Below are 22,370 nucleotides of genomic sequence, written 5' to 3'. Positions count from 1 at the left end.
GTGAGTTCAAGGCCAACCTGGACTACAGAATAAATTCCAGGACAGGCTCCAAAAGCTACAGAGAGAAATTCTGTCTTGAAAAAAAAAAGACAAAACAACAACAACCACAACAAAAATCTGTCTGAGTTTACAGAGCTATCTGAGGGAAAGAACAGGATGAGGAGAAAGTCCTTCCCCTATCAGAAAGTACTGCCAGGCTAGGTGCAATCCCTCATCTGAGATTTGTAATGAACCTGGAGTCTAAGATCGTTGATGTACGTTCATAATTAAAACTATCTGGGTAGGTGAGATTAGATATGACAGCTGGACCCCGTCACCTTGCTTCTGAGAGCCTTACGTGAGAGGCTGAAATGCGGTACCCCATACAATGAGGCTGCCCATTTCCTGAAATTAGTTTTGTTTCCCAGATATCAGAAGACTAGGGCCGCTAGCTTGAGGCATGCACCTAAGGGACTTATTAAGCCAGTCTGTGAACTTCACTAGGGAACAATCAGGAGGCTCAGGCATGATGTCACACCCCACCCCACCCCACCCCCGCCAAAAAAAAAAAACACCTCTGGGGGAGGCTAGGGCCTAGTGTCCCTACTTCAGCCTCTAGCTCTAACTAGAGTCAGATTCCCTTGACCTTCTAGACCAGCGACTTCTAGTAGAGGGTAGAGTCTGCAAGAGTGTGTCCTCCTGGGAGATAGTACTCCCAGAGGAAGAGGAAAGGAGGTGTTTATGGCTTGATCGCCAGGAAAAGGGAGAGGGTGTGGCAGGCAGGGAGGGGTACGAGGTAATATTTAACCTTAAATGGTCCTGGAAAGCTTCCTTGAGAGGTGAACGGGCTCCCAGGCCAGTGGGGCCACACACTCTGACCCCTCACTCAGAAAGTGCCCTGGTTACCTCACACCAACACAATACTGTAGCCTGAATGGCTTAAGCAATGTTTATTTCCCATAACTTTGGGGGCAGAGAAGTCCAAAGATGCCAGCAGATTTGGCTCCTTCAGAAGGTTGCCGGAGTGTCATTTTGTAGCCCAGGCTAAACTTAAACTAAGGAAAAGCTTTCATCGTAGCCTCCAGAGCACTGGGATTACAGGTGTGTGGCTCCAAATTCCATAGTCCTGTGGTAGTGCTTTTTTGTTTTATTTTGTTTAGCTTTTCTTTTTGTTTCTATTTTTTGAGACAGGGTTTCTCTGTAGCTTTGGAACATGTCCTGGAACTTGCTCTGTAGACCAGGCTGGCCTCAAATTCACAGAAATTCACTGGCCTCTGCCTCCCAAGTGCTGGGATTAAAGGTGTGCACCACCACTGCCCAACAGAAAATCTTGGTTTAAATCTTCCCATTAAATGCACCACTTGGGGGCTGGAAAGATGGCTCAGTGGTTAAGAGCATTGCCTGCTCTTCCAAAGGTCCTGAGTTCAATTCCCGGCAACTACATGGTGGCTCACAACCATCTGTAATGAGGTCTGGTGCCCTCTTCTGGCCTGCAGACATACACACAGACAGAATATTATATACATAATAATAAATAAATAAATAAAAATAATAATAAATGCATCGCTTGTTTAGGCCTGGCCTCCTCAGCCCTTGAAGTGAACAGAAGAGGCCTAACTTCTTTTTTTTATTTTTATTTTTGACTTATTTTTTTAATGATTATTTTTATTTTATATTCATTGGTATTTTGCCTGATGTATGTCTGTGTGGAGGTTTTGGGTCACCTAGAGGTAGAGTTACAGGCAGTTGTACACTGTCATGTAGGTGCTGGGAATTGAACTCAGGACCTCTGAAAGAGAGGCCAGTGCTCTTAACTTCCGAGTCATCTCTCCAGCCTGGGCTGACTTCTCATGAAGAATGAAGGACCTACTGAAAGTGAAGCCACGGCTGCTCACACTCCTGTTCGGGAGGTGGGGGCACAGCTCTGTGGCAGTGCAGCAGGGAAGTTGGTTCTGTGCTTGTCTGGAATCTGTCCTGGACCCATCACCGGACTAAGTTCTGTGTCCCCTCTGGAAAGTGGGCTAATAAGGGTTAGATGAAGTAGGAAGTGTAAAAGCCCTAGAAAATGCACAGCAGACAGTGAGTCAAACTTTCAGGAAATTTTTTTGGGTTTTGCTTTTTTCTAACAGTCTTTTACTTTTTTTGTGGTTATTTTTTTCAGACAGGGTTTCTGTCTAGCCCTGACTGTCCTGAAACTCAATTTGTAGAACTGGCTGGTCTTAAACCAGCCTGCCTCTGCCTCCTGAGTGCTGGGATTAAAGGTGTGTACCAGCACCACCCAGAAGAAAATCATTTTCATATTCTGTGTGTGTGTGAGAGAGATAGACAGAGAGAGACAGAGACAGACAGAGAGACAGAGACAGAGATTCTAGCTAGCCTAAAACTCACTACTTAGAATTTGTGGGTGATCTTCCCACCTTCTGCACAGCCAGAGTTTTTTGGGAGCCACTAGCTCACCAAAAGTGACAGGAGACTTATTAATTATGAAAACTCAGCCTTAGCTTAGACTTATTTTCAACTAGTTTTTATAACTTAAATAAACTTACTTTTTAAATCTACATTCTTCCAAATGCCTGTAACCTCATCTCTATTTTGCCCATGCTGCTTCTTCTACTTCTGGCTAGTGTCCCTGCCTTTCTTCTTCCCAGAGCTCTCTCTGTCCAGAAGTCCTGCCTACCTCCTGCCTGGCTATTGGCCATTTAGCTTTTTATTAAAGCAATCACAGTGACACATCTTCACATAGTGTAAAGGATATTCCACAGCATTTCCCCCTTTTGTCTAAATATAAAGAATATGTTTTAACTCTAACAATAAGAACAATTATCAGGTAAGATTACATTCACAATGTCCAGACCACATGTATTTAGAAAATTTGAAGCCACTATTGTAGCATCTATCCTATCGTAGTGAGTCCAAAGCTATATACTAGTGAAACTGTTTTCTATCATGGTTTGTATTACCAACCTAAAAATATCTTTTTAGACCTTAAAACATTTTCTTAAACAATATATTTCTCAACCTTACAGATTTTACATCTCTTTTGTAGGTTTTTTCCTGAATTTGGAAGAAATGGCTGTAACTATAACTGTCTTGTCTTCAACTCCATTAGAGCCCTGAGAAAGATAAAATATTACTTGAGAGCCGGGTGGCGGTGGTGCACGCCTTTAATCCCAGCACTCGGCCAGCCTGGTCTATAAGAGCTAGTTCCGGGACAGGCACCAAAGCTACAGAGAAATATCTCGAAAAACAAAAACATTATATATATATATATCTTGAATAAAAAGGAAGAGCAGACCAAACAACTTCCAAAACTAAGAACTAAGAAACTACAGAGAAGGCTAACTGTCTCAACATGAAACATCTTATATTATTATAACATTTTAAATGCCATATTCTGTAGGTCTTTGAAGTGTTTGAATATCACCTATCTATCTAATATGTATCTCTGTATGACCTTAAAAACATACCTAAAATGACTATAAGTTTCATTGTTATAAATCACTATTAAACCTGTATTTCTTTATTATCCTAAATAGCTTTCAAGGATTAAACTTTAAAATACATTTTTAAATGAGTGTCATAGATATAATACCTTAAACAAGAGCAGAAACATATATACAGTATAACAGAAATAATTTTAAGTTTGTATCAAATCCATACCAATGTAAAATATTTGAGACTAGTGGTTTGTTTAAAAGTAGACTCAACAATTCACAATTTTATTCTATCATTTCTATACTATATCCCCCTTTCTCCTTTCAGAAATGGATCCCTGAATCTAATCTCATTTGTTTAGCCTTTTCCCTGGCCAGGATCAGTACCACTTTGTAACTAACCACCCTAAAAGATGATAAACATCCATAACCCACTGAATGATCAAAATTCACCCATCATACCTCTTAAGACTTTGGGAATTGTGTTCTCTAGACTGATTCCTGTTGTCTGGGGACAATGGCAACTTTTAGAGATCATGAGAAAATTAGAATCACAGTCAAACCCTGGGAGAGCTAGCTGTAACATTTATTGACCCGTTTCTGTGCAATGGGAAAGCACAAGGTTTATCTGTAGTCCCAGCTAGAACAGGCTTTGAGGCTGGACCATATCAGCCAGCAGCCTTGAAGCTGTTTTGTATGCAGAACTCTGAGAAAACTGCAACAGAGGCTGGAGCACCTGGGTCACCTGTTTTCATTGGTGTCTGATTCCCTTTAGTCCTCTTGTTCTGAAAACACACAAACTTTTAAAGGTAACATACATATCTGCATTAACACAAGTATGGACTATGCACTATACACAAGTCAGCCAAAGATGATATTTTTGTTTATGTTTGAGTAGATAAAATATACATCACTGTCTTGTAGTTTTTCTAGGTTTATTTCCTTATTTCTGTAGCCAGAATTTTCAGGGGATCTCCCTGGATGAAATCTGATTTCTATTAACCTTGAATGAATCCACAACCTTTCATTTCCTATGGAAACAAAAGCATAAAAAACCTCTTCCCCAACGTGAAATATTTTTTACTTCCATTTTGAAGTTAAGACATTTTAAAAATATATAGCTTGGTTTAATTTATCAGTTTCCATAATCCAATGTCTCTAAGCAGCTATTGTTCACTCATCAGCAATCAAAAAATTTAAAGTCAGCCGGGCAGTGGCGCACACCATTAATCTCAGCACCTGGAGGACAGAGGCAGGTGGATCTCTGTGAGTTCAAGGCCAGCCTGGTCTACAAGAGTTAGTTCCAGGACAGGCTCCAAAGCTACAGCAAAACCCTGTCTCGGAAAGAAAAAAAATTTAAGTCAACAAGACACCACACAGGATCCAGACTGTGTATTTTCCATCTTTACAAGGCTTATATCTTTTGTATTATTTTATTCTCTCTTTAAAAAATTCATCTTTTTATTTATAAACTTTTTTTCTATGACTGCCTATAACCATTTTCTTTTCTAAATCTATGAACATTTTTTGAACTCACGATAACCTGTTTAGAGGTTTTTTCCCATCTGGACCTGTCTTTGCTGAACAACTGCAGTGTTCTCTGATCCCATGGGACAAATCTGAAACTGCTATGTTAGCCACCATGCAGGTTAGCTTAGTGCATGGTGCTGGCGCATGGTGCTAGCAGCTGGCTCCAGCTCGCAGCAAGTGCCAAGCCTACCCAAGAGACTGTGGTCACTAAGAAGCCACATTTGACTCTGTTTCAAACTTTTTAAGCTTTCTCAGTCCTTTTGTGGATCTACATGGCCCATGTGTAGTTGGCTTTTCCTTTGGGCTGCCAGCTCACAAAAAAACAGTATGAAGACAGTATTAATTATGAGAACTCGACCTATAGTTTAGGCTTGTTTCTAACTAGCTCTCATAAGTTAAATTAACTCATGCTTTAAAATCTACGTTCTTCCACACACTTGTTTCCTCGTGTCCATTTTGCCCATTTTGTTTCTTCCACGTCCGGCAGGCGACTCTGTCTTTCTTCTTCCCAGATCTCTCTACATCCAAAAGTCCCTGTTATACCTCCTGCCTAGCTATTGGCCAGTTAGCTTTTTATTAAACCAAAAACAATGACACATTTTCACACAGCGTACAGAGATATTCCACAACACTTTTGTCTTTAGTTCTAAGTGATACAGGTTCCCACTATGTTGTCTGTAACTCACTATGTAGGCCAGGCTAGCCTCAGACTCACAGAGATCTGTCTTTCTCTGCTTACTGAGTGCTGAGGCTAAAGGTGTGTACGGCCACATCTAAAACTTAAAAGTGACATCTTTCAACCTACTATAAACAACTTAGTGGTTTACAACTAGGACTAGGGAAGTAGGGGCAGCTGGATCAGAAAGTCAAGGTTATTTTCAGCTACATAGTAAATAAGAATATTTGGCCCTCTTTTTAACATAATTTTTAATTTATCCTTTAGGAACGTCACACCAGACACTCCAGTCCCACTCGTTCTCTAGTCCACTCTTGTAACTCCCCACCCCCTAGAAAAGAAAATAAGTCTAAAAAGCCATCTTGCCAACCCCTCTGGGCCTCCATAGCAGGCTGCCCACAAGAGGCAGCACCTTAGTTGTCCCAGGAAAGGGGAGTCCCCCACATTTTCTCAATAGGTATGACAAACACTTCCAGGCTTTTCTCTCCTTGGTCTGACTTGAGTCTCCTGTTATTACTAATATCCACGAACTGGGCAAGCCAAGGTCCCAAGCTCACTCTGTGCCAGGGGGTGGAGTTAGCCTTTTCTGAACCAAAGGAACTAGGAGTGAGGAAGGGGCAACTCCCAAGACCACCAGGACAATGCTGTCAGAAGAAGGGCTCGTGGATGAGTGGGCCCTGGGTGGGTCCTGCGCTCAGAGCAATCTGTTATGAAGAGTCTAAGCATCTAGGTTGTCTCCCCCCAGTCACTTTGCCAGGGAGGGACAGACTCTGGTTGTTTGAAATGGAGTCTTTTATATACCCCAGGGTAACCACAAATACCCTATATAGCTAAAGATGCCTTGAACTCTTTTTTAAAAAATTTATTATTTTGTTTGCATGTGTATTTTGCTTGCAAATGTATATGTGTACCCTTGCATGCCTGATGCCCAAGAAGGCCAGAAGGAAGCTCCTGGAACTAGGATTACAGATGTTTATGACCCACTGTATGGGTACCGGAAATTTAACCCAGGTCCTCTGGAGGAGCAGCCAGTGCTCTCGGCTACTGAGCTCTATTTCCAGCCCAAGCCTATGAATTCTTGATCCTCCTCCCAAGTGCTGGGAGGCATGTGCCACCTGCCCTTGGGGGGACTTTGATCCCTACCCATCTCTTTCCACTCCTTCCCAGCAGGTATATGGGAAGTAAGGTCTTGAGAGTCACCTATACACAGGAAGGCAAAGGTTTGCCAAAGGGAACCATTCTAGGCCACTGATTGCTACCTGGGACTGGGGAAGCTACTCCTGGGGGACATTACCCAGGAAGAACCACTTTCAGTTTCGGCTTTGTGTGCTAGTGATGAGAACAGGAGGTAGGAATGGGGCAGGAGGCTGGGTCCACGAAGAACAAGACAAGAGCATGTCACAGGCTGGGGACCGCTCAATGCTTGCTGTGCAGACATGGGGACTTGAGTTGGAACCCCACAAGCCACATCTAAAGCAAAACAAAAGTCAAGCAAACAAAAAGCCCCATGGGGCCTGGTTTCACCTATCCAGAAGCCTGCTGGTCACCTAGCTAAGCCTAATGGATGGATTGCAGACTCCAAGAGGACGTCCTAAAAACCAGGTCAAGAGGCTGGAGAGATGGCTCAGGGGCTCCAAGTGTTTACTGCACCTGCAGAGTCCCTGTGCTTGGTTCCCAGCTCCCATGCTGTGTGGCTCACAATCACCTGCAGCCCCAGCTCTAGATCTGAGCCCGCTTCAGGCCTCCACAGGCATCTGCACATACACACACATGGGGAAGGGGGGATGGAGGAGAGACAGAAATCCCAACAAGGTAGAGAGGACTAAGGAAGACACAGAGCTTGACCTCTGTCCTCCACATATAGGACATAGAGGTTCCTAGACACATATAGGAACATGTACACACACACACACACACACACACACACACACACACACACACACACACACAAGAACATGCCGAGACTGACAGAACCTGAGTCTCCTTGGTTTTGCCATTTTGACTTTACTGTCCTCTCCTCTTACTGAGCCTCAGTTTCCCCCAGTTAGAAAGCCAGGAGACTGGATAAACAATTTTTAGAATGCTCTGGTTGTGGTCACCTGTCCACTTGCCTAGCTCTAGTGCTCCCTGGTCCATCTCTACCCTCTTGGCACCATTCAAGGTGCTGGTAGCCAAGGCAGCCTCATGTGTTGGGGCCTGTGAATTGCTGTCCTCTCTGGAATGGGTAGTCTTCGCTCTGCTCCCACCCACCCAACTCTCTGGGTACTTGCTCCTTGACCCTTGATGGCTGCTCTCAAAGGACAAGAGCAAGGGGATGCTGACTTCCTGAGCTCACAAGTGACCACTATCCAGTCGTGATGATAGCACTTGCAAAGGGGGGGTTGGGGGAGGAGTCATTTTATAGACAAGGAAACTGAGGCCCAAAAAAACCAGGCCACAAAGATAATAGGCTTTGGGAGAATCTAGGAGCTGGGGTTCCAACCACCGCCTCCACAGCTGGGTTGTTTACTATTTATACTTCCTGCCCTCCTCCAGAAGTTCACTGCACTTCCTGGACATGTCTGCGGGTAAAGGAAAGCAGAGCTTGGGAGGCAGCAGAGGGCTCTGCAGGGAGGTGATCTTGGGGATGTGTCATCTCTCACTTCCTCTCAACCAGCACCACCCACCACCAGGGAAGGCCTGACGACAGGGGTGAGTGACTCATGGACCTCCAGGTGCAGCCACCTGTCCCTTGGGAGACCTTTTCATTCTGTGGCAATGCTGTACCAAAACTGGATCTCTGGGAGTTCAAGGCCAGCCTGGTCTACAAGAGCTAGTTTCAAGACTGGCTCCATAGCTATAGAGAAACCCTGTCTCGAAAAAAAAAAAAATAAGAAAACAGGCTGGGCACTGGTGGTGCATGCCTTTAATTCCAGCACGTGGGAGGCAGAAGCAGAGGCAGGTGGGTCTCTGTGAGTTTGGGGCCAGTCTGGTTTACAAAGCTAGTTCTAGGACAACCAAGGCCAAACAAAGAAACCTTGTCTTGAAAAAAACAAAAATAAGAACAAAACCAGCAGGTGCTGGAGCGATGCTGCAGCAGTTAAGAAGACTTGCTGCACTTCCAGAGGATGGAGTTTAGTTCCCATCACCGCGCAGGGCAGCTCACAACTGTCTGTAACTCCTGTTCCAGAGGACTCAATACCCTCTTCTGGCTTCCACAGGTACCAGGCATGCACATGGAGCACAGACATACAAAGAGGCAAACACACATAAACACAAGTTCTTAAATTATTATTTATTTTTGTTTTTTTGAGACAGGGTCTATGTGACTCTTGCTATCCTAGAACTCACTCTGTAGACTAAGCTGCTCTCAAACTCACAGAGATCTGTCCGCCTCTGCCTCCCGAGTGCTGGGACTAGAGGTGTGCATCACCACATCCAGTAATTTTTAATGGAGTCATGTTGGGCTTCAAGGTGTTGTGTTTTTGTTTTTTTGTTTTTCGAGACAGGGTTTCTCTGTGGTTTTGGAGCCTGTCCTGGAACTAGCTCTTGTAGACCAGGCTGGTCTCGAACTCACAGAGATCCTCCTGCCTCTGCCTCCCGAGTGCTGGGATTAAAGGCGGGCGCCACCACCGCCCGGCTAAGGTGTTATTATTGTCTTTATTGTTTTTGGATGAGACTGAGTCTCCTGTAGCCTAGACTGTCCTGTCCCTTCCAACTTGCTATGCAGTTGACAATGGCAGAGAACTTATTTATTTTTGGTTTTCTATGCAGCCCAGATTGTTTTGGAACTCAATTGACCCAGACCTCTTGATCTTTCTGCCTGCATTTCCCAACTACTAGAATTAAGGTTTATATCACCATTCCCAACTATTTTAATTAAGATATTGCTAGACTGATTGCTTAACTGTTTATGGTGCTGGAGACTTACCCCTGGGCCCTGTATACACGAGGCAAGCACTCCAAGCTAAAGTCCCAGCCAATATCTACACAAGAACATACAGTTTTAGATATTGGACGGAGAGGCACTGGGAGGCAGGCAGAGGAGGGTAGTGTACTCCAGGCCCAGGTAGGATTAACATGGAGAGAAACAGTAGACCAGGACTGATCCAAGCAACCAAATAGTAAGCACTAGCAGACATGCTTAGGTTCTCAAACTACCAAGGTTAAAAGGAACCTGTGAAGCTGGGCAATCCTGGCACTCAAGTGGCTGTAGCAAGAGGATGGATGGCCAAAGGTCAAGGACAGCCTAGGCTACAAACAAGATCCTGTCTCAAAGAAACAACAGGAGCAGAGGAACCAGCCAGGAGCCGCCCAGCTTTCCAGGTGAACAGAAGCTGTGTGGGTGGAGACTCTCAGGTGGCCAAGTGAGGCCCAGCCAGGCTGGACACCTGAAAACACAGAGCCATTCCCATCACCAGTCATTATGGCCCTTAGGAATCATGAGCAAACAACTGAGACACTGTGACCAAAGTTTTGTTTGTTTCTTTAATAGCTTTCTCTGTTGTTGGGTTTTGATTTTATGATTTCTTTCTCTCCTTCCTTCCTTCCTTCCTTCCTCCTTTTGTTTTTGTTGCTGTTGTGGTTGTTTGGTTTTTCAAGACAGGGTTTCTCTGTGTATCCCTGGCTGTCCTGGAACTCACTCTGTAGACCAGATGTCATTGAACTCAAAAGTGCCAAGATTAGCTGGGAGGTGGTGGCACATGCCCTTAATCCCAGCACTCGAGAGGCAGAGGCTGGTGGATCTCGATGAGTTCGAGGCCAGCCTGGTCTCCAGAGTGAGTTCTAGGACAGCCAAAGCTACACAGAGAAACCCTGTCTCGAAAAACAAAAACAAAACAAAACAAAAAAAGAGTGCTAAAATTAAAAGCACGCACTGCCACCACCCTGGTGTTCTGTTTGTTTGTTTAAAGACAGAGTCTATGTAGCCGTGCCTGTCTTGAAACTCCCTATGTAGACTGGACTGACCTCAAACTCACGGAGATCTGCCTAACTCTGCCTCTCCAGTGCTGGGCCTAAAGACTGGGGCCACCATACCCAGCATGCTTTGTTTGAGACAGGGTCTCACTCTATGTAGTCTAACTTAAGCTGGAACTCACTATGTAGCTCAAGCTGGCCTCAGACTGGTGTCAATCCTCCTGCCTCACTCCTTAGTGCTGGGATTACAGGTATGAGGGTTGTGCGGGATACTGCCCCTCTACCGTCCTGTTCTAAAGGAAGCCACGGGCAACAGATGAAGTGAGCAGGAAAATGGCTGCTGGCCATGTGAGTCTGCGTACGTCCCAACACCTAAGGTCCCTGTGAGGCCTGAGGATGGCATATGCTCACCAGTGACTGGCTGCGGGAGAATAATCACTCCTTGCATCACCTGCAAATGGGACAGGCTGCTGCTTGTGTCGCCCACATGAGGCAGCTGGGCCAAGACCTGTAATGAAGACATCTGAGTGCTCTGACCTGTCTTCTGAAGCACTTGACAGAGTCCTGCGTGGGGCACACGCCCACTGAACAGTCAGGAGCAAACACTGAGGACAGGGTTTGTCTTGGCCATTGGAGACTCCCTCCGAGATGAGCGAGAGTCTTCAAGCAGGCCGGGGCAGAACTAGTCTGTACGCAGTTACCACTTCAATTTTAGGCTGCACATTCTACTTTCCGAGTCTCTGCTATTCAGTGGACAAATGTATATTTGAGTATGCTGCCACCAAGTGCTGGTTGGTGCCTCTGTTATGGGCACGGGACATGGAAAGTAAGACTAGCATCTTGGCCTTACAGAGAGTTCCAAGTTGGCCATGTGGGTGCTGGGAATTGAACTTGGGTCCTCTGGCAGAGCAGACAGTACTCTTACCCACCGAGCCATCTGTCTAGCCCAGCGATTTTCAGTTAAACAGATGTTCTTGAGTCCTAGCAGTTTTCATTTTTGTTCCAGAATAAAAAGTTTGGTTATGGTCACTTGAAGGTGACAGGGGAGTAGAGCGGCTCTTTGGAAGGTGACACCTGCTTTCTTTCTTTCTTTCTTTATTTATTTGTTTATTTATTGTTTTTGGGAAGAAGTCTCACTCTGTCATCCTGCCAGTCCTGGAGTCCTGGTTCAAGCGAGGACTAGCCTCAGCAGGCCAAGTCACTCCCGGCTCAGCAAGCACCAGCCATCGCCTGCAGCACAGGTCACGCTCAGCTGTTTCATTCGCATAAATGGAGCCCTCCCTGCCCAGAGACGCAGAAGTCAGCTTAGGTCACAGTCCACTTCAGGAGCCCCCTCTCTTCAAAGGCAGCTTTCCCAACTGTCGGCATTTGGTTAAATTGTTTTGTCTCGTGTTTTGAGACTAAGTCTAGGATAGCTCTTCACTCTCTAAGTAGCTGAAGATGGACCTTGATCCTGATCCTGCACCCACCTCCATAGTGCCAGGACTGGAGGCATGCATTGCCCACATTCAGCTTGGCTGTAACAATTTGAACGTTTTAATTTCACTATTGTTTTGTTTTTCGAGACAGGGTTTCTCTGTGGCTTTGGAGCCTGTCCTGGAACTAGCTCTTGTAGACCAGACTGGGCTCGAACTCACAGAGATCTGCCTGCCTCTGCCTCCCAAGTGCTGGAAGTGTAGCTCAGTTGGTAGAATGATTCCCTAGTATTCGTGAGGCCCTGTATTCGCTCCCCAGCACTCAATAGGCCTTTACTGGTAGTGGTAAACACTTGCAATCCCAGATTTGGGAAGTAAAGACAAGAGGATCAGGGAGCTCAAGGCCAGCATGGACTACAGGAGGCCTTGTCCCACAAAGCAACAACAAAGGGGGCTGGAGAGATGGTGCATCAGCTAACAGCACTTACTGCTCCATTCCCAGCACCTGCATGGCAGCTGAGGGCTGACCATAATTCCAGATCCAGGGGCTCCCTCTTCTGACCCCCAGGGGCACCAGGCACTCATGCTGCCCAGACAAGCATGGAAGCAAACTTTTATAGACATATAAATGGAACAGCAAATGTAAACAAAAACAAAACAAACCCACAAACAATGGGCAGGACTTAGTGGACCAGTCTATAATCTCGGCACTTGGGAAGTGGGAGGAGGATCCAGAGTTCATCACTTTCCTCAGCTACACAGAAAGTTTAAGGCCAGCCTTGGCTGCCTGAGACCCTGTTTCAACAACTCAAAAAAGATAAGAATGGCCTCAAGGGAAGAGCTGAGAAGAGGCTGACTCTCTGAGCCACTGAGCCAGTTCAGCAGGGAAAAGCACTTGCTGAGAAAGTCTGTGATGAGCTTGCTGCCCGGAACCCACGTGAAGTGAGGAGAGTAAGCTCCACAAAGTTGTCCTCTGACCTCCAGCTGTATGTGCACCCTCCCACACACACAATTTACACACAATAATATTATTTTTTTGGTTTTTCGAGACAATAATATTTTTTTGAGTCAAGAGTCTCACTATATGTAGCCCTGGCTGTCCTGGAACTCCATATACTAACTAGGCTGGCCTCATCTACTTGCCTCTGTTTCCCACAGGCTAGGATTAAAAGTGTGTGCCACCAACTAAGTGGCGGTGCACGCATTTAATCCTAGCACTCAGGAGGCAGTCAGGTGTATTTCTGTGAGTTCGAGACCAGCCTGATCCACAGAGGGAGTTTCAGGACAGCCAAGACTATACACTATAGAACCCTGTCTCAATACAAAAACAAAAAACTAACTCTTCGGCAAGGCCACCTGCTCCATGCCAGCAAGGGGGCTTCAAGTTCTTGTTTTTGTTTGTTTTGTTTTTAATCTGCTTGCTTATTTATTTGGAGACAGGGTCTCTCTACATAGCACTGGCTGTCCTGGAACAAATACAGAGATCCACCCGTCTCTGCCTCCCTGGTGCTGGGATTAAAAGCGTGTGCTATCACCGCCCGGCTAGCCCGTCCAGATCCAAAACAGAGCTTCTTAACCTGATGGCTTCCTAGCCGGGCAATCCTTTGTGCGGGTCTGATCGCTGCACTGCAGGAAGTTTAGAGTTTTAAATGACTGTGACTGTTGTGTCACTGAAACCCAAAGGAGCCCTTACTGCCCGCTCATTTCCAAACGGCCCCTAGAGGGCATCATCACCCTCGACTGAACGCACAATCAGCCATTTCCGACAGAGTCCCAGACCAGGATCAATCCGTTCTCCGTCACTGGCAGAGGAGGATAAAGCAAGTCACAAGAAACGCGGAAACCAGGCCATAGCACGATCCGCGGATGATTCGTCAGACCCTTGTGAAGGAGGTTCGGACACCTGGCTCAGAATCCCTTCGCGGGTTCTCCCTACCCACAGGAGATACTGCTCGAGATGTCAGCTTCGCGTCCCGGCCGAGGCCTCGGAGTCTGAGGCATAGGGGACTTTGCCCTAGTCCCCCCCAACCCTCAGCCATCCGGAAGCGAAGAGTTAACCCAGCAGGCAGCAAGTTCGCCGCCGCGCCGCTAGGGGGCAACGCCCCGCACTCCGACGGTCACGTGGTGTCGAGGGCGGAACCAAGCACCAGACTGGCCAATAGGAACCGGGAGCGGGGTCCCGGGCCTAGAAGAAACGGCAGCCGGGAGGGGGCTACGAGATCATGGGGCTTCTGACCATTCTGAAGAAGATGAAGCAGAAAGAACGAGAACTGCGGCTGCTCATGCTGTATCCTCAGAGCGACCCAGCGGCCGCGAGGGTAGCGGGACCCGCCGGGTGGGCGGGGCCGGGCGCGGGGGCGCGGCCGCCGCGGGTACCCACTGCCGGTGGTGCGTCACGCACGCGGCGCTACCACTGCTCGGCGCGGGGCAGGGGCGGGCCGTACCACTCTGCGGGGCGGGGGGTTGCGTGCTAACGTCCGCCGTTGAGCCTGAAGGCCGGGCCTGGACCGGGGTCTCCAGTGTCATGGGGAGGCGCGGCGTGGTGGTGGTGACTCGGACGTCACGGTCTCTCGGGCTGGCTCGACGTGGGTCCTGCTCCTCCCCAACGCTGACCCCCCTTCCCTTCGTGTGGGCCCGGCTGTTCCCTCCGGGTTGGAATCTCAGGGGCGTGAGGACCGCCCAGGCCTGCGGGTAGGCGTGGACTTGGCCACAGGTCTAACTGTCACTCAGGGCCCCTGCCGACCTTGTGTTGCATCAACTGGCACCTGCATCACCCGCTTTGCGCTTTGCGTTGTGCCTGTCTGCCTGAGCATCTGTGATCCACAAACTGGCAGGGAGAGAAGAAGGAAATTAATGTGCCCTTAGAACTTTACCACTCTTGTCCATTTTAGACAGTTCTGGGAAAGACAGTCATTAGGTTACTATTTATTGATCACCTTCTGTGATTAGGGAAACGAAAAAGCCTTCGTTATGGATGACAGGAGAAAAAAAACAATAAAGCAAATAAAAAGTGTAGTTTGGGTTGAGAAGAATGCAGTCCAGAATGGTCAAAGAGCACATCAAGACAGTAGCTATTGGGCAGAGACTTGAGAGGGTAGAGCCTGGAAAACTTAGCGGACCTGCAAGTGCGAAGGCTCTAGGAGAGGATGAGCCTGGCGTGTTCAAGAGAAGAAGGGGAGAGTGGCTGGAAAGAGGCAGAGCCCATGGGCTGGGAGCACGATGGAGGAAGTGAGGTCATGGAAGTGGGAGGAAATGATAGTAGTGCTGGTAGGACCTGCTGCAGGATTGGAGGAGAATGTGAGGGGGGAACTGAAGCCCCAGTCTCTGGTCTCTGGCCAGAGTAATCAGAACAAGGAGACACTTGCTAAGCTAGAAGGGGAAGGTCCCTGGGAAGACACCAGCCCCGGCTCTGTTTGGGCAGGTGGGTGACAATCGTCAGCATAGAAACGACTCTGGGAACCACCTGGGGAGCCCTGAGAACCAGATGTTCAGACACTCGTGGGAGGTCAGATGAGTAGCAGGGATCCAGATGACGTAAAAGTGGCAGTGCTTGGGTGGTGCACAAGATGGCCACCTAGCCACTGGGGAGCAGTAAGGATGAGGGACCCACCTAGCCACTGGGGAGCAGTAAGGATGAGGGACTCACCTAGCCACTGGGGAGCAGTAAGGATGAGGGACCCACCTAGCCACTGGGGAGCAGTAAGGATGAGGGACCCACCTGGCGAGATGAGGCTTGGGAAGCGTCAGGGGAAGAGTAGATGGGCCACTTAGCCACTGGGGAGCAGTAAGGATGAGGGACCCACCTGGTGAGATGAGGCTTGGGAAGCATCAGGGGAAAAGTAGATGCTCAGTAGCTAAGAGCACTTGCTCTCATAGAGAGCAGAGGTTCCGTTCCCAGTATCCACTTGGTGCCTCAGAGCCATGGGTGACCAGTCCAAGGGTCCTCTTCTGGCTTCTGTGGGCACTTCACTCATTTGTTGCATATATATGCATGCAGGCAAAACAATTATACTTAAAACAAGTCGGGCGATGGTGGCGCACGCCTTTAATTCCAGCACTCGGGAGGTAGAGGCAGGTGGATCTCTGTGAGTTCGAGACCAGCCTGGTTTACAGAGCTAGTTCCAGGACAGGCTCCAAAGCCACAGAGAAACCCTGTCTCAAAAAACCAAATAAATAAATAAAAATAAAATACTTAAAACAAAAACAGGCGTGGTACCACACACCTTTAATCCCAGCACTTGGGAGGCAGAGGCAGGCAAATACTGAGGCCAGCCTGGTCTACATAGTGAGTTCTAGGCCAGCCAGGGCTACACAGAGAGAGACCTTGTCTCAAAAACAAAACAGCGGGAAAGGACCAACATAATGTTACATGCCTGTAATTCTAGCACTCAGGAGGCGGAGGCATAGTCTGGAGAATCACCACAAGTTTGATAGCAGTCTCTTTACATAGAGTTACAGATCAGATAGTAAGGCCCTGTCTTTGAAGAAAAGCAGGAGGATAGAGGTTGGTGCAGCCGCATGTAAACACCGGTTCCCAGGAACCGCACCTGAATCACTAGATGGGAGAGGGTGGACATGGGGTGCTGGTGCAGGAGAGATGAGAGTTTGCTAATGAGGAAGACACGGAGAGAGGGACCCATGAGAGGTGGAATGACGTGGGAAAGCACAGGATGACAGCGACCAGCTTCCCAAGCTAAGGTGTGGCCGCAGATGATGAGAGGTACTCTGCTCCCCTCTCACAGATGGGGGTCCCAGGACCTGCATCAGGTGAGCAGGGAGAGGTTCCAAACACAAAGCCTGTTCCTTCCCTCACCCCTCCATTCAGACTGTGGTCACCCCAACTTCTCACCTGCTGTTGAGCTTACCCAATGGTTTGTTTTCTGCAGCAGAGGCTGCGGATCTTTCCAGAAACAGATGAAGGTGGGTCCCACCTCTAGGTGGTGGTTCCTATCTAGAAAGTGGGTCCCACTTCACTTGGTCCTTCAGAAGACTGGGCCCGTCTATTTTGGGCCTCAAGACCACACAGAACCTTATCTGGTACCTAAGGGGAAAGTCACTCCTTTCAGGAATGTCTCTCACTGGTCTCAGGAACCCCAGGTACTCAACTTTCTCCTCTCCTGCTTTACTTAGTCTTTAATTTTTTTAGACTTTTTTCTGTGAGTATTTTACCTATATGTATGTATGTGCATTATGTGATGTGCCTGGTGTCCATAGAGGTCAGTGTTTGGTTGTGAATCACCATGTGGGTGTTGGGAACTGGACCCAGGTCTTCTGCAAGAGCAGCTAGTGCTCTTTACTGATGGCCGTCTCTCCAGCCCCATTGTTTGGTTTCTTTTGCTAGTGTTTAAGTGCATCAGGGCAGAGACTTTTTCCATCAACAACTGAGGGGCTTGACACATAATAGGCACTTAATATTTGTTGCATAAATTATGTTACTTTGAGTAACATAATTATCTTCCACATTTATCTCAAGCCAAGTATGGGCCAGGCATGTGCTCAACTTGCTTCAGTATACAGTAGGAAAATACTAGTCCCTAAGAGGTGTGATGACATCCTCCAGCAGAGCTCAGGGACTTCTCCTTAGCCTATGTGCCCCAGTGGCTTGGACAATGCTGGCAAAACAACCATCCTTAAGAAGTTCAACGGGGAAGATGTGGATACCATCTCCCCAACGCTGGGCTTCAACATCAAAACCCTAGAACACCGGGGGTGAGTAGGGTCACCTGGGAGTGAGTAGGGTCGCTGAGGGCCACGTGGGGCTGGGGGAAGAGACCAGGGGTAAGTAGGGTTGCTGAAGGCCATGTGGGGCTGGGGGTGAATAGGGTCACTGGGGGCCACGTGGGGCTGGGGGAAGGCAGTGGGGACAGGACCAACCTGACCTTCATTGCTCCTTCCTTCCCAGATTCAAACTGAACATCTGGGATGTGGGTGGCCAGAAGTCTCTGCGCTCCTACTGGCGGAACTACTTTGAGAGCACAGATGGCCTCATCTGGGTGGTGGACAGTGCTGACCGCCAGCGCATGCAGGACTGTCAGCGTGAGCTGCAGAGCCTGCTGGTGGAGGAGGTGCGCCCTGGGCTTCCACCTGCAGCCAGGCCAAATATCTGCCACATGGGCTGTGATTCGCCAGATAGTGAAGCGGGTGATCTTTCACTGGGCCCTAGGCAAAGACCTGGACTCCTGTCTCTTTGGTTTTACCCATCATCACCCTGAATTTCAGTCCCATGACTGCAGAAGCTGCCTCAAGACCAGGGCAGGGGCGAAGCTCAGGAAGCCAGTGAAATTTGCATAGAATCTAACCTTGCTATGTGGCTTTGAGAAGACACAACCTCTTTGAGCCTCAGCTGCCACATTCCTCAGATCATAATTAGGCTAATCTTGACATTTGTTGTCTGGACCAAAATACCTTTTTTGTTTTGTTGACACAGGGTTTTACTCTGTGTCTCAGGCTGGCCTCAGCTGGCTGAGGCTGGCCTTGAACTCCTGATCCCCTGACCTCCACTTCCCAAAAAATGGGATTACTGGAGTGTGCTGCCACATCCCATTATTAGCTATTTATTTTGGCAGGGTTGATTTTGGGGGAGCTGGGGTCAGGTTTCCCTAGTAGCCCAGGCTGGCTTCAAATTCTGTATCCTTCTGCCTTAGCCTCCTGAGTGTGAAGATTACAGTTGGGCACCACTAAGCCATGCTCAGGAATTGCCATAAGCTCCAAGTTTTGTTTGGATACTGCCAACTTGAATCATGTTCCCACATTTCAGTTAGTTGAGGCCAAGGCACTTTTGAGAGGGTAAGAGGGAGCTGCTAATGCCTGTGCAGAAACCAACAGGAATGCATAGGAAGGCCAGGCTAACAGACACACGCCACCAGTATGCATGCAACCCCTTCTGGAATAGTGAACAGGTCAGGAGAAGTCACTGTTGTTGAAGGCCCAGCAGGACGAGTTCCAGAAGTTAGATTTCTCTTTGCATCTGGGGAGTTTCAAGTTGCAAGCACACCAAGAAGAAGTAGAGAAAAAGGCCAACAGAGCAGTCTACTGGGAGTACAACTTAAGGATCCACGAACTGAGAGGAGGGGCAGGTGGTCATGTCCCAACATCCTCAGGGCAGCCTCCAGCATGCTTATACTTTCTGCACATGGCCAGAGCTACAGAGGGCTCGGATCCTGTGAACACCACCCTCCCCCTGATTATGGAAGAGGAACCTGAGACATGGAGGGGAGAGATGCTCACTGGGTGGTAGGAACCTGAGACATGGAGGGGAGAGATGCTCACTGGGTGGTAGGAACCTGAGACATGGAGGGGAGAGATGCTCACTGGGTGGTAGCTAGCATCAGCAGCTCTGTCAACTTTGCCTACCCCACCTGGGGCTCCCTGCCCCTGACCCTGCATGCTGACCGCTTGTAGAGAAGGGATCAGGCTGTACTCTAAGCCTCCCGAGTCCCAACCTGTTCTGTTTCCCCAGCGCCTGGCTGGAGCGACCCTTCTCATCTTTGCAAACAAGCAGGACCTGCCTGGAGCCCTGTCCTCTACTGCTATTCAGGAGGTGAGTGGGGCCCTGGTACATGTTCACTGAGTAAAACTGAAAGGTCATTAGTACTTTATTATCTTTAATTTTATTTAGTTTTGGTTTTTTGAAACTGGGTTTCAGCAGCCCTAGCAGGCCTGAGACTTACTAGGAAGGCAAGGACACCCTGAACTGTTGGTCTCCTGCCTCCGCACCGAGAGTACGTAGGATTGAGGTGTGCATGGCAGTGTCAGTGCCTGCAGTGCTGGTCGTTGTTCCCAGAGCCGCGTGCTGCTGGGCGAGCACTTTACTAACTGAGCCACATCCCCAGGCCCGGCCTTTTTTTTATTTACTTCTGAGACAGCGTTTCTGTAGCCTAGGCGGGCCTAGAACATATTATGTAGCCCAGGCTGGTCTCAAACGCAATAGCTGGAACTTCAAGCATACACCTCCATGCCTGGCTAAGACCGAGGCAGGGCACCCAGCATTGCATGAGTAATAAATAGAGTGCAGGGTCCCAGGAGCCAGCCTGCGCAAGTGCTTCCCATTGCGGTGCTCTCTGTGTGGAGGCATTCTTTGTTTATACGACAGTCTCATGAGGGAAAATGCCTATCACCGTGCAAAGGGTGCAGAAGACACAGAAGGTTGAGTCACATAGTGGGTAAATGAACCAGGATTGCGCCTCATGCTGACCTGGCCCTGGGGCCTTAGCTGCACCTTAGCCATTACTCTTAAGGCTTAGAATCTCGATTTTTTGTTTGTTTGAGATGGGTTTCATGTGACACCTCCTGGCTCCACCACCCATGTGCACCACTATCTCTGCTTTAGAATCTTTCTGTCACCTTTTAACCAGCTGTGTGATGTGGAAGGCTATGGAGCCTCTGAGTTTGGATTCCTTCCTTGGTAAAATGGACCACATCATCCCTGGATCAGGAGGCCTTAGCAAGAGACCAATGACCTCTAGTCCTTCCAAAATGCCTGGCTCTGGCAGACACTCAGCAGCCCGTGTTCATTTTATGTCACTGAGGGGTGGCACTGGTGTGCAGCTAGAGTCTCCCATTGTGTGACTGGGAAAGGACAGGCTAAGGCCTGCTGGTTCCACCAGTCCCTTCTGTCCCCAGGCTCTGGACCTGGCCTCCATCCGCAGCCACCACTGGCGCATCCAGGGCTGCAGTGCCGTCACCGGGGAGGACCTGCTGCCTGGTATCGACTGGCTCCTTGATGACATTTCCAGTCGTGTCTTTACTGCCGACTGAGCTTCTCCAGTATCCCCAGCTCACTGTCCAGGCCCCTACCTTCATCAGACACCTGCTTGGGGGGACAGGCACCAACCGGCAAGACTAACACTCCCAACCCTGCCGTGATCTGCTGCTGCTACTGCTGCTCCCCCCGCCCCCAGGCGAAGGCTGTCACCCTGGCTCCCAGAGTGGCCTGCAGCTGCCATGCCAAGAGGAAAGGCTGGACTGGGAGGGATTACTTGCTGCTACCAAGGTCCTGGGTGTCGCCTCTGTCCAGCAGTGAGAATAAAGCACTCCTTTCCCAGTTCTTGGCTGAGCCGTTGTGTATCACCGACTTCAGCCCTCACCTGGAATGCTGGAGTCCAGAGGGACAGAGCAGAGCAGAGGTGTAACTGGTTTAGCAAGGAACGTGCAGACGTGGAAGCTCAAGACAGGCTAGCTGGTTCCATCTGCAAGAGACCAAGCAGGCTTCCTGGAGGTAACATTAAAACAGGGAAGCAAGGAGGAAGAGAAAGGTTTGAGAAGAAGGAGTTGGCAGTTCCCTAGAAGAACACCTGCCTTCAGTATAAATTACAAAAAAACTACTTGTTCCCAGTCCCAGCCTGAGGCTCATGGATAGTTTAAATTCAGTTTCTAGTTTGCCAGTGCAAGCAGAAAAATGTGCAATGGGCAACTTGCACAGCTATAGGAGGACGGGTCAGGCAGAAATTCCTAATAGATTGGGGTCTTCAGAGAATGGGTAGATAAGCATCCCTTCCATGGGGCAAGCTGAGCCTCTGGCAAGGTAAGTGTCTGGCTTAAAGCCTCCTTTCTGGGACCTGAACTCAGCCACCTGGCACCTGCTTCCTGCCACCTCTTGTTTAAGGCCAGATATTGTCATCTTCTGTTGTTGCTCATGCTTGAAATTGAAATGCCTAGGGCAGGAACTGGCTTGTTTGTCCCAGGATCCTGTCTCTCAGGGTCCTGATGCCACCAAGCCCAGTAGACTGTGTCCTTGGGTGTAGGGCAGTTACCTAAAGGAAAGCAATGGATACACTGAACTTGAGCCCCACCCATGCCGCCTGGAGAGACCTGGGTCCTCAGGAAGGAGGAAACACAGGCATCAGAACAGAAATTGGCCTCCAGAATCTGTCTGTCCTTTCTAGACAGACCTTGGGTGGAACTGCTGAATTTGAACAGCTGTCCTCATCCAGGCTAAGCTCTCTCGAGACAGACCCACCTCCTTTTTCCCTTCTCCTCCATCTTCCAAAAATTTTTTTTCTTATTTTAGATGGAGTCTCTCTCTGTAACCCAGCTAGCCTGGAACTCATGATCTTTCTCAGTCTCCCCAATGCTGGGATTTCAAGTTTGTGCCACCATGCTAAGCACAGTTCTCTCAGTGGTGATTAAATTGCACACCATGACATCTAGGAACACACTCTTGGCTCAGGCTCTGGAGACAATCACCCCAGGAGTGATGATAGCCAGAGCGTGGAAAGGAATTGGTCATGATACAACAACAGCAAACAGTCTTATTTGGGTCCGTTTTCTTTTAGATTAGCATGCTCACTGTCCTTAGCCAGAGCAACGTCTGAAAACCTCACCCCCTCCTGTCAAAAACCACAGGAAAAGTTTATGGTAAGTGACAATAAGGGTAGTAAGTCCCTGCTTTCCAAGCTGGCTTGTTATTTAAAAAAGCACTCTGCCCCCAACCTCTGCAGT

General features: G+C 48.4%; 2 protein-coding genes across 2 annotated transcripts in view; one reads left to right on the top strand and one right to left on the bottom strand.

Moving 5' to 3' along the window:
• Positions 1-22,370, bottom strand: part of LOC142850117 (sororin-like) — a 92,098-nt gene that overhangs the window by 4,657 nt on the left and 65,071 nt on the right. The gene's annotated exons all lie outside the window — the stretch shown is intronic.
• On the top strand, positions 13,693-20,976 carry Arl2 (ARF like GTPase 2). Its single transcript, XM_075973232.1, has 5 exons — positions 13,693-14,217; positions 17,529-17,639; positions 17,833-17,995; positions 19,390-19,470; positions 20,553-20,976. The coding sequence occupies exons 1-5, from the start codon at positions 14,153-14,155 to the stop codon at positions 20,685-20,687; spliced, it is 555 nt and encodes a 184-aa protein (XP_075829347.1). The 5' UTR covers positions 13,693-14,152; the 3' UTR covers positions 20,688-20,976.

Source organism: Microtus pennsylvanicus, chromosome 5, assembly GCF_037038515.1.
Source record: "Microtus pennsylvanicus isolate mMicPen1 chromosome 5, mMicPen1.hap1, whole genome shotgun sequence".
Classification (NCBI taxonomy): Eukaryota; Metazoa; Chordata; class Mammalia; order Rodentia; family Cricetidae; genus Microtus; species Microtus pennsylvanicus.
Note: the sequence above shows the minus strand (reverse complement) of the source record. Positions and strands in the feature narration are given on the sequence as shown.